The sequence below is a fragment of the Bufo gargarizans genome, unplaced genomic scaffold, assembly GCF_014858855.1.
Source record: "Bufo gargarizans isolate SCDJY-AF-19 unplaced genomic scaffold, ASM1485885v1 fragScaff_scaffold_35_pilon, whole genome shotgun sequence".
NCBI classification, from domain to species: Eukaryota; Metazoa; Chordata; class Amphibia; order Anura; family Bufonidae; genus Bufo; species Bufo gargarizans.
This window is the reverse complement of record NW_025334101.1, coordinates 80,092-97,602: the sequence shown is the minus strand read 5'-3', so window position 1 is coordinate 97,602 and position 17,511 is coordinate 80,092. Positions and strand designations below refer to the sequence as shown.

General features: G+C 49.0%; 1 protein-coding gene across 3 annotated transcripts in view; it reads left to right on the top strand.

Annotated features, from left to right (window-relative positions):
* The window catches only part of LOC122922438 (guanine nucleotide-binding protein G(I)/G(S)/G(O) subunit gamma-8-like), an 81,960-nt gene extending 66,436 nt beyond the window's left edge, over positions 1–15,524 (top strand). For all 3 annotated transcript variants that reach the window (XM_044273049.1, XM_044273050.1, XM_044273051.1), the window contains one exon: positions 15,320–15,524. In XM_044273049.1, coding sequence (XP_044128984.1) covers positions 15,320–15,420 — 101 coding nt within the window. In that variant the 3' untranslated portion in view covers positions 15,421–15,524. The remainder of the gene's footprint in view (positions 1–15,319) is intronic.
* The last annotated feature ends 1,987 nt before the right edge of the window (positions 15,525–17,511 follow it).

The following is a 17,511-nucleotide window of genomic DNA, read 5'->3' as shown; positions in this document are numbered from 1 at the left end:
ATAGAAGTATCCTGCGACCCGTGTCACATGTCACAGTGCGATACCATGGACTATCGTTATAGAAGTATCCTGCGACCCGTGTCACATGTCACAGTGCGATACCATGGACTATCGATAGAAGTATCCTGCGACCCGTGTCACATGTCACAGTGCGATACCATGGACTATCGTTATAGAAGTATCCTGCGACCCGTGTCACATGTCACAGTGCGATACCATGGACTATCGTTATAGAAGTATCCTGCGACCCGTGTCACATGTCACAGTGCGATACCATGGACTATCGTTATAGAAGTATCCTGCGACCCGTGTCACATGTCACAGTGCGATACCATGGACTATCGTTATAGAAGTATCCTGCGACCCGTGTCACATGTCACAGTGCGATACCATGGACTATGTGATAGAAGTATCCTGCGACCCGTGTCACATGTCACAGTGCGATACCATGGACTATCTATGATAGAAGTATCCTGCGACCCGTGTCACATGTCACAGTGCGATACCATGGACTATCGTTATAGGAAGTATCCTGCGACCCGTGTCACATGTCACAGTGCGATACCATGGACTATCGTTATAGAAGTATCCTGCGACCCGTGTCACATGTCACAGTGCGATACCATGGACTATCGTTATAGAAGTATCCTGCGACCCGTGTCACATGTCACAGTGCGATACCATGGACTATCGTGATAGAAGTATCTGCGACCCGTGTCACATGTCAGCAGTGCGATACCATGGACTATCGTTATAGGAAGTATCCGAGCGACCCGTGTCACATGTCACAGTGCGATACCATGGACTATCGTTATAGAAGTATCCTGCGACCCCGTGTCACATGGTCACAGTGCGATACCATGGACTATCGTTATAGAAGTATCCTGCGACCCGTTCACATGTCACAGTGCGATCCATGGAGCTATCGTTATAGAAGTATCCTGCGACCCGTGTCACATGTCACAGTGCGATACCATGGACTAATCGTGATAGAAGTATCGCTGCGACCCGTGTCACATGTACACAGTGCGATACCATGGACTATCGTTATAGAAGTATCCTGCGACCCGTGTCACATGTCACAGTGCGATACCATGGACTATCGTGATAGAAGTATCCTGCGACCCGTGTCACAGATGTCACAGTGCGATACCATGGGCTATCGTGATAGAAGTATCCTGCGACCCGTGGTCACATGTCACAGTGCGATACCATGGACTATCGTATAGAAGTATCCTGCGACCCGTGTCACATGTCACAGTGCGATACCATGGACTATCGTTATAGAAGTATCCTGCGACCCGTGTCACATGTCACAGTGCGATACCATGGACTATCGTATAGAAGTATCCTGCGACCCGTGTCACATGTCACAGTGCGATACCATGGACTATCGTATAGAAGTATCCTGCGACCCGTGTCACATGTCACAGTGCGATACCATGGACTATCGTTATAGAAGTATCCTGCGACCCGTGTCACATGTCACAGTGCGATACCATGGACTATCGTTATAGAAGTATCCTGCGACCCGTGTCACATGTCACAGTGCGATACCATGGACTATCGTATAGAAGTATCCTGCGACCCGTGTCACATGTCACAGTGCGATACCATGGACTATCGTTATAGAAGTATCCTGCGACCCGTGTCACATGTCACAGTGCGATACCATGGACTATCGTTATAGAAGTATCCTGCGACCCGTGTCACATGTCACAGTGCGATACCATGGACTATCGTTATAGAAGTATCCTGCGACCCGTGTCACATGTCACAGTGCGATACCAGGACTATCGTTATAGAAGTATCCTGCGACCCGTGTCACATGTCACAGTGCGATACCATGGACTATCAGTTATAGAAGTATCCTGCGACCCGTGTCACATGTCACAGTGCGATACCATGGACTATCATTATAGAAGTATCCTGCGACCCGTGTCACATGTCACAGTGCGATACCATGGACTATCGTGTAGAAGTACCTGCGACCCGTGTCACATGTCACAGTGCGATACCATGGACTATCATGATAGAAGTATCCTGCGACCCGTGTCACATGTCACAGTGCGATACCATGGACTATCGTGATAGAAGTATCCTGCGACCCGTATCACATTGTCACAGTGCGATACCATGGACTATCGTGATAGAAGTATCCTGCGACCCGTGTCACATGTCACAGTGCGATACCATGGACTATCGTGATAGAAGTATCCTGCGACCCGTGTCACATGTCACAGTGCGATACCATGGACTATCGTTATAGAAGTATCCTGCGACCCGTGTCACATGTCACAGTGCGATACCATGGACTATCGTTATAGAAGTATCCTGCGACCCGTGTCACATGTCACAGTGCGATACCATGGACTATCGTTATAGAAGTATCCTGCGACCCGTGTCACATGTCACAGTGCGATACCATGGACTATCGTATAGAAGTATCCTGCGACCCGTGTCACATGTCACAGTGCGATACCATGGACTATCGTTATAGAAGTATCCTGCGACCCGTGTCACATGTCACAGTGCGATACCATGGACTATCGTTATAGAAGTATCCTGCGACCCGTGTCACATGTCACAGTGCGATACCATGGACTATCAGTTATAGAAGTATCCTGCGACCCGTGTCACATGTCACAGTGCGATACCATGGACTATCGATTATAGAAGTATCCTGCGACCCGTGTCAATGTCACAGTGCGATACCATGGACTATCGTTATAGAAGTATCCTGCGACCCGTGTCACATGTCACAGTGCGATACCATGGACTATCGTTATAGAAGTATCCTGCGACCCGTGTCACATGTCACAGTGCGATACCATGGACTATCGTTATAGAAGTATCCTGCGACCCGTGTCACATGTCACAGTGCGATACCATGGACTATCGTTATAGAAGTATCCTGCGACCCGTGTCACATGTCACAGTGCGATACATGGACTATCGTTATAGAAGTATCCTGCGACCCGTGTCACATGTCACAGTGCGATACCATGGACTATCGTTATAGAAGTATCCTGCGACCCGTGTCACATGTCCCAGTGCGATACCATGGACTATCGTTATAGAAGTATCCTGCGACCCGTGTCACATGTCACAGTGCGATACCATGGACTATCGTTATAGAAGTATCGGCGACCCGTGTCACATGTCACAGTGCTATACATGGACTATCGTTATAGAAGTATCCTGCGACCCGTGTCACATGTCACAGTGCGATACCATGGACTATCGTGATAGAAGTATCCTGCGACCCGGGTCACATGTCACAGTGCGATACCATGGACTATCGATTATAGAGTATCCTGCGACCCGTAGTCACATGTCACAGTGCGATACCATGGACTATCGTTATAGAAGTATCCTGCGACCCCGTGTCACATGTCACAGTGCGATACCATGGACTATCAGTATAGAAGTATCCTGCGACCCGTGTCACATGTCACAGTGCGATACCATGGACTATCGTTATAGAAGTATCCTGCGACCCGTGTCACATGTCACAGTGCGATACCATGGACTATCGTGATAGAAGTATCCTGCGACCCGTGTCACATGTCACAGTGCGATACCATGGACTATCGTTATAGAAGTATCCTGCGACCCGTGTCACATGTCACAGTGCGATACCATGGGACTATCGTGATAGAAGTATCCTGCGACCCGTGTCACATGTCACAGTGCGATACCATGGACTATCGTATAGAAGTATCCTGCGACCCGTATCACATGTCACAGTGCGATACCATGGACTATCGTTATAGAAGTATCCTGCGACCCGTGTCACATGTCACAGTGCGATACCATGGACTATCGTTATAGAAGTATCCTGCGACCCGTGTCACATGTCACAGTGCGATACCATGGACTATCGTTATAGAAGTATCCTGCGACCCGTGTCACATGTCACAGTGCGATACCATGGACTATCGTTATAGAAGTATCCTGCGACCCGTGTCACATGTCACAGTGCGATACCATGGACTATCGTTATAGAAGTATCCTGCGACCCGTGTCACATGTCACAGTGCGATACCATGGACTATCGTGATAGAAGTATCCTGCGACCCGTGTCACATGTCACAGTGCGATACCATGGACTATCAGTTATAGAAGTATCCTGCGACCCGTGTCACATGTCACAGTGCGATACCATGGACTATCGTTATAGAAGTATCCTGCGACCCGTGTCACATGTCACAGTGCGATACCATGGACTATCGTGATAGAAGTATCCTGCGACCCGTGTCACATGTCACAGTGCGATACCATGGACTATCGTTATAGAAGTATCCTGCGACCCGTGTCACATGTCACAGTGCGATACCATGGACTATCGTGATAGAAGTATCCTGCGACCCGTGTCACATGTCACAGTGCGATACCATGGACTATCGTGATAGAAGTATCCTGCGACCCGTGTCACATGTCACAGTGCGATACCATGGACTATCGTGATAGAAGTATCCTGCGACCCGTGTCACATGTCACAGTGCGATACCATGGACTATCGTGATAGAAGTATCCTGCGACCCGTGTCACATGTCACAGTGCGATACCATGGACTATCGTGATAGAAGTATCCTGCGACCCGTGTCACATGTCACAGTGCGATACCATGGACTATCGTGATAGAAGTATCCTGCGACCCGTGTCACATGTCACAGTGCGATACCATGGACTATCGTGATAGAAGTATCCTGCGACCCGTGTCACATGTCACAGTGCGATACCATGGACTATCGTATAGAAGTATCCTGCGACCCGTGTCACATGTCACAGTGCGATACCATGGACTATCGTGATAGAAGTATCCTGCGACCCGTGTCACATGTCACAGTGCGATACCATGGACTATCGTGATAGAAGTATCCTGCGACCCGTGTTCACATGTCACAGTGCGATACCATGGACTATCGTGATAGAAGTATCCTGCGACCCGTGTCACATGTCACAGTGCGATACCATGGACTATCGTGATAGAAGTATCCTGCGACCCGTGTCACATGTCACAGTGCGATACCATGGACTATCGTGATAGAAGTATCCTGCGACCCGTGTCACATGTCACAGTGCGATACCATGGACTATCGTGATAGAAGTATCCTGCGACCCGTGTCACATGTCACAGTGCGATACCATGGACTATCATATAGAAGTATCCTGCGACCCGTGTCACATGTCACAGTGCGATACCATGGACTATCGTGATAGAAAGTATCCTGCGACCCGTGTCACATGTCACAGTGCGATACCATGGACTATCGTTATAGAAGTATCCTGCGACCCGTGTCCACATGTCACAGTGCGATACCATGGACTATCGTTATAGAAGTATCCTGCGACCCGTGTCACATGTCACAGTGCGATACCATTGACTATCGTTATAGAAGTATCCTGCGACCCGTGTCACATGTCACAGTGCGATACCATGGACTATCGTTATAGAAGTATCCTGCGACCCGTGTCACATGTCACAGTGCGATACCATGGACTATCATTATAGAAGTATCCTGCGACCCGTGTCACATGTCACAGTGCGATACCATGGGACTATCGTTATAGAAGTATCCTGCGACCCGTGTCACATGTCACAGTGCGATACCATGGCTATCGTATAGAAGTATCCTGCGACCCGTGTCACATGTCACAGTGCGATACCATGGACTATCATTATAGAAGTATCCTGCGACCCGTGTCACATGTCACAGTGCGATACCATGGACTATCGTTATAGAAGTATCCTGCGACCCGTGTCACATGTCACAGTGCGATACCATGGACTATCGTTATAGAAGTATCCTGCGACCCGTGTCACATGTCACAGTGCGATACCATGGACTATCGTGATAGAAGTATCCTGCGACCCGTGTCACATGTCACAGTGCGATACCATGGACTATCGTTATAGAAGTATCCTGCGACCCGTGTCACATGTCACAGTGCGATACCATGGACTATCGTGATAGAAGTATCCTGCGACCCGTGTCACATGTCACAGTGCGATACCATGGACTATCATTATAGAAGTATCCTGCGACCCTAGTCACATGTCACAGTGCGATACCATGGACTATCGTGATAGAAGTATCCTGCGACCCGTGTCACATGTCACAGTGCGATACCATGGACTATCATTATAGAAGTATCCTGCGACCCGTATCACATGTCACAGTGCGATACCATGGACTATCGTGATAGAAGTATCCTGCGACCGTGTCACATGTCACAGTGCCGTACCATGGACTATCGTGATAGAAGTATCCTGCGACCCGTGTCACATGTCACAGTGCGATACCATGGACTATCGTTATAGAAGTATCCTGCGACCCGTGTCACATGTCACAGTGCGATACCATGGACTATCGTTATAGAAGTATCCTGCGACCCGTGTCACATGTCACAGTGCGATACCATGGACTATCGTTATAGAAGTATCCTGCGACCCGTGTCACATGTCACAGTGCGATACCATGGACTATCGTTATAGAAGTATCCTGCGACCCGTGTCACATGTCACAGTGCGATACCATGGACTATCGTTATAGAAGTATCCTGCGACCCGTGTCACATGTCACAGTGCGATACCATGGACTATCGTTATAGAAGTATCCTGCGACCCGTGTCACATGTCACAGTGCGATACCATGGACTACGTTATAGAAGTATCCTGCGACCCGTGTCACATGTAACAGGCGATACCATGGACTATCGTTATAGAAGATCCTGCACCCGTGTCACATGTCACAGTGCGATACCATGGACTATCGTGATAGAAGTATCCTGCGACCCGTGTCACATGTCACAGTGCGATACCATGGACTATCGTGATAGAAGTATCCGTGCGACCCGTGGTCACATGTCACAGTGCGATACCATGGACTATCAGTTATAGAAGTATCCTGCGACCCGTGTCACATTTCACAGTGCGATACCATGGACTATCGTTATAGAAGTATCCTGCGACCCGTGTCACATGTCACAGTGCGATACCATGGACTATCGTTATAGAAGTATCCTGCGACCGTGTCACATGTCACAGTGCGATACCATGGACTATCGTTATAGAAGTATCCTGCGACCCGTGTCACATGTCACAGTGCGATACCATGGACTATCGTTATAGAAGTATCCTGCGACCCGTGTCACATGTCACAGTGCGATACCATGGACTATCGTGATAGAAGTATCCTGCGACCCGTGTCACATGTCACAGTGCGATACCATGGACTATCGTGATAGAAGTATCCTGCGACCCGTGTCACATGTCACAGTGCGATACCATGGACTATCGTGATAGAAGTATCCTGCGACCCGTGTCACATGTCACAGTGCGATACCATGGACTATCGTGATAGAAGTATCCTGCGACCCGTGTCACATGTCACAGTGCGATACCATGGACTATCGTGATAGAAGTATCCTGCGACCCGTGTCCACATGTCACAGTGCGATACCATGGACTATCGTGATAGAAGTATCCTGCGACCCGTGTCACAATGTCACAGTTGCGATACCATGGACTATCGGATAGAAGTATCCTGCGACCCGTGTCACATGTCACAGTGCGATACCATGGACTATCGTGATAGAAGTATCCTGCGACCCGTGTCACATGTCACAGTGCGATACCATGGACTATCGTTATAGAAGTATCCTGCGACCCGTGTCACATGTCACAGTGCGATACCATGGACTATCGTGATAGAAGTATCCTGCGACCCGTGTCACATGTCACAGTGCGATACCATGGACTATCGTTATAGAAGTATCCTGCGACCCGTGTCACATGTCACAGCGCGATACCATGGACTATCTTTATAGAAGTATCCTGCGACCCGTGTCACATGTCACAGTGCGATACCATGGACTATCGTTATAGAAGTATCCTGCGACCCGTGTCACATGTCACAGTGCGATACCATGGACTATCATTATAGAAGTATCCTGCGACCCGTGTCACATGTCACAGTGCGATACCATGGACTATCGTTATAGAAGTATCGTGCGACCCGTGTCACATGTCACAGTGCGATACCATGGACTATCGTTATAGAAGTATCCTGCGACCCGTGTCCTGTGTAGCCCTAGCCGTAGATCGGCGCGGATCTGTTGGCGCCACCACCAGGTATAACTTCACTTCCAGTAAATGACCCCGAGTTTTTTTTAGAAATATCAGAAATGTTTGTTTATAAATTTTCAGATGTTTATTTTTCTCACATTAAGAAAATATTACCCAATAATCGATATCCTCCTAAAAAAGCCAAAACCGCACTTTTACTATCAGAAATATTCTGAGCGACGGCCCTGGAGCTGTTCAATAATTACATTTAATCCTCAAAAATACAACCTGCCTAATAATTGTGCACACAGTGTATAGTGTATGATGTGGCACTCAATTGACTCCGCCCATAAATACATCAGAGAGGAAGTCACAGCCCCGCCCCCTGCTGATGACATCACTGATATAATGACAATTGCACAAAGATATAAGCAAACACTGAAAAAACAATAGCGGCTTGGTGGCCATACTTACTGCAGTCAGAAGCTCTTTGCGCATATAATTGATCAAACATATGTCGAGCCCATCTACCAGACGTCAAGGTGGCTGCTCATCAGATGGGGCCTTTGTGCAATTGACTAGCAGTGTGCTGTTACCTGTAGTTCTACTAATCACAGATTACTGGTGGTGAGACTGAACCGTGCACCACCTCCCATTTACCATCTGGTTTTAATTAGATAGCTTGTACAGCTGTATCCTACTTTGCCCACACTGCAGGCTGACAGCCGGGGAGAGGCATGGGTAGGATATAGCTGGGTGCTACTCAGCCCACACTGCAGGCTGACAGCCGGGGAGAGGCATGGGTAGGATACAGCTGGTGCTACTTTGCCCACACTGCAGGCTGACAGCCGGGGAGAGGCATGGGTAGGATACAGCTGGTGCTACTTTGCCCACACTGCAGGCTGACAGCCGGGGAGAGGCATGGGTAGGATACAGCTGGTGCTACTTTGCCCACACTGCAGGCTGACAGCCGGGGAGAGGCATGGGTAGGATACAGCTGGTGCTACTTTGCCCACACTGCAGGCTGACAGCCGGGGAGAGGCATGGGTAGGATATAGCTGGTGCTACTTTGCCCACACTGCAGGCTGACAGCCGGGGAGAGGCATGGGTAGGATACAGCTGGTGCTACTTTGCCCACACTGCAGGCTGACAGCCGGGGAGAGGCATGGGTAGGATACAGCTGGTGCTACTTTGCCCAGATTGTAGGCTGTAAGCCCAGGAGAGACATGTTAGAGTAGGCCCCATCTGATGAGAAGCCACCTTGACGCCTGGTAGATGGGCTCGACATATGTTTGATCAATTATATGCTCAAAGAGCTTCTAACTGCAGTAAGTATGGCCACCAAGCAGTTATTATTTTTTCAGTGTTTGCTTATATCTTTGTGCAATTCACTAGCAGTGTGCTGTTACCTGTAGTTCTACTAATCACATTGTGATATAATGACATGTGATCAGACATGAGATCCACACCTTATACTACAGGAACATCTATTACTGCTGACAACCTGCCTGTATATCCTGTCTGAGGGGTTGTCACAGCCCCGCCCCCTGCTGATGACATCACTGATATAATGACATGTGATCAGCCATGAGATCACACACCTTATACTACAGGAACATCTATTACTGCTGACAACCTGCCTGTATATCCTGTCTGAGAGGTAGTCACAGCCCCGCCCTCTGCTGATGACATCACTGATATAATGACATGTGATCAGACATGAGATCCACACCTTATACTACAGGAACATCTATTACTGCTGACAACCTGCCTATATATCCTGTCTGAGAGGTAGTCACAGCCCCGCCCCCTGCTGATGACATCACTGATATACTGACATGTGATCAGACATGAGATCCACACCTGATACTACAGGAACATCTATTACTGCTGACAACCTGCCGGTATATCCTGTCTGAGAGGTAGTCACAGCCCCGCCCCCTGCTGATGACATCACTGATATAATGACATGTGATCAGACATGAGATCCACACCTTATACTACAGGAACATCTATTACTGCTGACAACCTGCCTGTATATCCTGTCTGAGAGGTAGTCACAGCCCCGCCCCCTGCTGATGACATCACTGATATAATGACATGTGATCAGCCATGAGATCCACACCTTATACTACAGGAACATCTATTACTGCTGACAACCTGCCTGTATATCCTGTCTGAGAGGTAGTCACAGCCCCGCCCCCTGCTGATGACATCACTGATATAATGACATGTGATCAGACATGAGATCCACCCCTTATACCACAGGAACATCTATTACTGCTGACAACCTGCCTGTACATCCTGTCTGAGAGGTAGTCACAGCCCCGCCCCCTGCTGATGACATCACTGATATAATGACATGTGATCAGACATGAGATCCACACCTTATACTACAGGAACATCTATTACTGCTGACAACCTGCCTGTATATCCTGTCTGAGAGGTAGTCACAGCCCCGCCCCCTGCTGATGACATCACTGATATAATGACATGTGATCAGACATGAGATCCACACCTTATACTACAGGAACATCTATTACTGCTGACAACCTGCCTGTATATCCTGTCTGAGAGGTAGTCACAGCCCCGCCCCCTGCTGATGACATCACTGATATAATGACATGTGATCAGACATGAGATCCACCCCTTATACTACAGGAACATCTATTACTGCTGACAACCTGCCTGTATATCCTGTCTGAGAGGTTGTCACAGCCCCGCCCCCTGCTGATGACATCACTGATATAATGACATGTGATCAGACATGAGATCCACACCTTATACTACAGGAACATCTATTACTGCTGACAACCTGCCTGTATATCCTGTCTGAGAGGTAGTCACAGCCCCGCCCCCTGCTGATGACATCACCGATATAATGACATGTGATCAGACATGAGATCCACACCTTATACTACAGGAACATCTATTACTGCTGACAACCTGCCTGTATATCCTGTCTGAGAGGTAGTCACAGCCCCGCCCCCTGCTGATGACATCACTGATATAATGACATGTGATCAGACATGAGATCCACCCCTTATACTACAGGAACATCTATTACTGCTGACAACCTGCCTGTATATCCTGTCTGAGAGGTTGTCACAGCCCCGCCCCCTGCTGATGACATCACTGATATACTGACATGTGATCAGACATGAGATCACACCCCTTATACTACAGGAACATCTATTACTGCTGACAACCTGCCTGTATATCCTGTCTGAGAGTTAGTCACAGCCCCGCCCCCTGCTGATGACATCACTGATATAATGACATGTGATCAGACATGAGATCCACACCTTATACTACAGGAACATCTATTACTGCTGACAACCTGCCTGTATATCCTGTCTGAGAGGTAGTCACAGCCCCGCCCCCTGCTGATGACATCACTGATATAATGACATGTGATCAGACATGAGATCCACACCTTATACTACAGGAGCATCTATTACTGCTGACAACCTGCCTGTATATCCTGTCTGAGGGTTAGTCACAGCCCCGCCCTCTGCTGATGACATCACTGATATAATGACATGTGATCAGACATGAGATCCACACCTTATACTACAGGAACATCTATTACTGCTGACAACCTGCCTGTATATCCTGTCTGAGAGGTAGTCACAGCCCCGCCCCCTGCTGATGACATCACTGATATAATGACATGTGATCAGACATGAGATCCACACCTTATACTACAGGAGCATCTATTACTGCTGACAACCTGCCTGTATATCCTGTCTGAGAGGTAGTCACAGCCCCGCCCCCTGCTGATGACATCACTGATATAATGACATGTGATCAGACATGAGATCCACACCTTATACTACAGGAGCATCTATTACTGCTGACAACCTGCCTGTATATCCTGTCTGAGAGGTAGTCACAGCCCTGCCCCCTGCTGATGACATCACTGATAGAATGACATGTGATCAGACATGAGATCACACACCTTATACTACAGGAACATCTATTACTGCTGACAACCTGCCTGTATATCCTGTCTGAGGGTTAATCACAGCCCCGCCCCCTGCTGATGACATCACTGATATAATGACATGTGATCAGACATGAGATCACACACCTTATACTACAGGAACATCTATTACTGCTGACAACCTGCCTGTATATCCTGTCTGAGAGGTTGTCACAGCCCCGCCCCCTGCTGATGACATCACTGATATAATGACATGTGATCAGACATGAGATCCACCCCTTATACTACAGGAACATCTATTACTGCTGACAACCTGCCTGTATATCCTGTCTGAGAGGTAGTCACAGCCCCGCCCCCTGCTGATGACATCACTGATATAATGACATGTGATCAGACATGAGATCCACCCCTTATACCACAGGAACATCTATTACTGCTGACAACCTGCCTGTGTATCCTGTCTGAGGGTTAGCCACAGCCCCGCCCCCTGCTGATGACATCACTGATATAATGACATGTGATCAGACATGAGATCACACACCTTATACTACAGGAACATCTATTACTGCTGACAACCTGCCTGTATATCCTGTCTGAGAGGTTGTCACAGCCCCGCCCCCTGCTGATGACATCACTGATATAATGACATGTGATCAGACATGAGATCCACCCCTTATACTACAGGAACATCTATTACTGCTGACAACCTGCCTGTATATCCTGTCTGAGAGGTAGTCACAGCCCCGCCCCCTGCTGATGACATCACTGATATAATGACATGTGATCAGACATGAGATCACACACCTTATACTACAGGAACATCTATTACTGCTGACAACCTGCCTGTATATCCTGTCTGAGAGGTTGTCACAGCCCCGCCCCCTGCTGATGACATCACTGATATAATGACATGTGATCAGACATGAGATCCACCCCTTATACTACAGGAACATCTATTACTGCTGACAACCTGCCTGTATATCCTGTCTGAGAGGTAGTCACAGCCCCGCCCCCTGCTGATGACATCACTGATATAATGACATGTGATCAGACATGAGATCCACACCTTATACTACAGGAACATCTATTACTGCTGACAACCTGCCTGTATATCCTGTCTGAGAGGTAGTCGCAGCCCCGCCCCCTGCTGATGACATCACCGATATAATGACATGTGATCAGACATGAGATCACACACCTTATACTACAGGAGCATCTATTACTGCTGACAACCTGCCTGTATATCCTGTCTGAGAGGTAGTCACAGCCCCGCCCCCTGCTGATGACATCACTGATATAATGACATGTGATCAGACATGAGATCACACCCCTTATACTACAGGAACATCTATTACTGCTGACAACCTGCCTGTATATCCTGTCTGAGAGGTAGTCACAGCCCTGCCCCCTGCTGATGACATCACTGATAGAATGACATGTGATCAGACATGAGATCCACCCCTTATACTACAGGAACATCTATTACTGCTGACAACCTGCCTGTATAGCCTGTCTGAGAGGTAGTCACAGCCCCTCCCCCTGCTGATGACATCACCGATATAATGACATGTGATCAGACATGAGATCACACACCTTATACTACAGGAACATCTATTACTGCTGACAACCTGCCTGTGTATCCTGTCTGAGAGGTAGTCACAGCCCCGCCCCCTGCTGATGACATCACTGATAGAATGACATGTGATCAGACATGAGATCACACACCTTATACTACAGGAACATCTATTACTGCTGACAACCTGCCTGTATATCCTGTCTGAGAGGTAGTCACAGCCCCGCCCCCTGCTGATGACATCACTGATAGAATGACATGTGATCAGACATGAGATCACACACCTTATACTACAGGAACATCTATTACTGCTGACAACCTGCCTGTGTATCCTGTCTGAGAGGTAGTCACAGCCCCGCCCCCTGCTGATGACATCACTGATAGAATGACATGTGATCAGACATGAGATCACACACCTTATACTACAGGAACATCTATTACTGCTGACAATCTGCCTGTATATCCTGTCTGAGAGGTAGTCACAGCCCCGCCCCCTGCTGATGACATCACTGATATAATGACATGTGATCAGACATGAGATCCACCCCTTATACTACAGGAACATCTATTACTGCTGACAACCTGCCTGTGTATCCTGTCTGAGAGGTAGTCACAGCCCCGCCCCCTGCTGATGACATCACTGATATAATGACATGTGATCAGACATGAGATCACACCCCTTATACTACAGGAACATCTATTACTGCTGACAACCTGCCGGTATATCCTGTCTGAGAGGTAGTCACAGCCCCGCCCCCTGCTGATGACATCACTGATATAATGACATGTGATCAGTCATGAGATCCACACCTTATACTACAGGAACATCTATTACTGCTGACAACCTGCCTGTATATCCTGTCTGAGAGGTAGTCACAGCCCCGCCCCCTGCTGATGACATCACTGATATAATGACATGTGATCAGACATGAGATCACACCTTATACTACAGGAACATCTATTACTGCTGACAACCTGCCTGTATATCCTGTCTGAGAGGTAGTCACAGCCCCGCCCCCTGCTGATGACATCACTGATATAATGACATGTGATCAGTCATGAGATCCACACCTTATACTACAGGAACATCTATTACTGCTGACAACCTGCCTGTATATCCTGTCTGAGAGGTAGTCACAGCCCCGCCCCCTGCTGATGACATCACTGATATAATGACATGTGATCAGACATGAGATCACACCTTATACTACAGGAACATCTATTACTGCTGACAACCTGCCTGTATATCCTGTCTGAGAGGTAGTCACAGCCCCGCCCCCTGCTGATGACATCACTGATATAATGACATGTGATCAGTCATGAGATCCACCCCTTATCCTACAGGAACATCTATTACTGCTGACAACCTGCCTGTATATCCTGTCTGAGAGGTAGTCACAGCCCCGCCCCCTGCTGATGACATCACCGATATAATGACATGTGATCAGACATGAGATCCACACCTTATACTACGGGAACATCTATTACTGCTGACAACCTGCCTGTATATCCTGTCTGAGAGGTAGTCACAGCCCTGCCCCCTGCTGATGACATCACTGATATAATGACATGTGATCAGACATGAGGTCACACACCTTATACTACAGGAACATCTATTACTGCTGACAACCTGCCTGTGTATCCTGTCTGAGAGGTAGTCACAGCCCCGCCCCCTGCTGGTGACATCACTGATATAATACTGTGTAATCCTCTTGGTGTCCCTCAGGTTTCGGTGGTGGTGTCGGACATCCTCTCCTTCTGTCAGTCGCACTGTCTCTCGGATCCGCTGGTCTCTCCGGTTCCATCTGTGGAGAATCCTTTCCGTGACAAGCGTCTGGTCTGCGCGGTGCTGTGAGGCGTCAGGATCGGGCCCTGTTCTCATTACTCCATCATGTCTGCATGTTCATTTCTGAGCTCAGTAAAGTTGTGATTGTCACCCCCTTCTGTGTCAGTATCTGCTTTATTATACACCAGTGGCGAAACGATCGAGGGTGCGACCACAACCGGCGGGGGGAGGGGGCCCGCTGGGCCCACATGTATTGGGGGCCGGCACTGTCACTGTACTTCAGGCCGGGCCCCGTCAGAGCACTCACCTATATCACATGCATCAGGCCCCAGCGCTGCACTACTAGAATTAGTTACAAATTAAATGACTGGGCGAAGCTGAAGGCCTGAAGTACAGTAACAGGGCCGGGCCCCAATTACATGTGAGTGAAGACTGGGGGCCATTACTGGCGGCAGTGGAAGGGCACTATACGCTATAGATACAAAGGAAGCCACGTGTGCTGAGCGGGCTCGGAGGGTATATAAGGTGTGATAGGCTGTCTGCACACTTGTGGTCGTGGCCACCAGGTACGTACCTGACCCCTACCTAGGGAACCTAACCCTAAGCGGTCAGAGTTGTGCCGCAACCGCGTCGTGGAGGGACGCCTGAAAGAGGGCATCCCCTTTGAGAGTAACAGAAAAAAGGGGGTCGGGTGGGAGGGAGAACTTCGTACGTCGTACACATGTGGGAGGGTGCCGGCGGCTGATATAGGCGGCCAAGCCCCTCCCACAAATACAGGCCAATGAATCGGCCTTACACTTGTGGTCGTGGCCACCAGGTACGTACCTGACCCCTACCTAGGGAACCTAACCCTAAGCGGTCAGAGTTGTGCCGCAACCGCGTCGTGGAGGGACGCCTGAAAGAGGGCAAGAGACATACTGATAGGCAAAGTACTTTATTGTGGCGTAATTACAAAGCCAGGTTCTGAAACGCTGTTGACATTTCGGTATCGGGGTGAGGTATGTAACGGGTGAAACATGCCGAGTGCCAACGCCCTAATTTCTGAATTACGTGCGCTGGTACCTGATTCTTGGAGGCTGCAGATGCAGCGCCTATGCGGAACGAATGTCCTGAGATAGCGGAGGGGTCACCACCCAGGCTAGCCACCAATGACCTGACATGGGACACGAACTGATGGGTGGTGAGTGGAACCACCCCGAAGGGTAACAGTGGGCTGTTAGGCCCGGACCCCGACAAGGCGGACCGTAGTTGACGGAGCACCGTGACGGGACACCACTGGTGTGAAGTGGGATAGAAGGAGACCGGGACAGGGGGGCCCACCTGGGAGGTCTTAGACGTCCTGAGCAGTAACGTGAACCCCTCGGAGTTCTGGACCAGCTGGCTGACCGTGAGGAACTTGCTATTGCCGGAAGAGCAGGTGAACTCCCCGGGCCTCAGAAAGCCGTAAAAGGCTAAATAGATGGCAGATTTGAGTACCAAGCTGGGCAAAACCCCGAACGGATTACTGTCCAGGACGTCGGATAGATTGCGGAAGAGGGGCCCGGTGACCGCTTGCCTACTGCCTCGGCCTTGAGGCCCGCATTTACTTAAGCCCTTGAGTGCTGCTTTAACAGCATGTATGGCGAAAACTGATGGTTGTTCGGGATGACTGACGGAGAGAAAATGTTGTACTCCCGCTAGGTATGACCTTACTGTACTGTGGGAGAGCTTGTGCACTGAGTGGCAGTAGCCAATAAACGCCAGGATGTAATCTGGAAAACTGGATTCCCCCTGAGGATGCTCCCCTTGGAACCTGCAGAACATCTTCCACCCGGTGTGGTATGCTCGAGTCGTGTTGGGCGAGAGAGAATTGCGAATCAGAGCGTGGGCCGTCTCAAGGTGGTCGGTTATGTTAACATTAAGGACTCGTGAGGAGGAACGGTGGCGCCTGTCGCATCTGCCTCTGGCATGATCTGAAAGAAACGGTAAAAGTTAGCCCTGGATAAGGCGTCGGCAGCCAGGTTTCGCTCACCTGGTACATGTGCGCTATGGACGTGGAAATGGTGGTGTAGGGACAGCTGAACTAACCGCCTAAGGAAACCCATGACGTGGCTTGATTTTGACGATCCACTGTTTATGATGTCTACGACGGC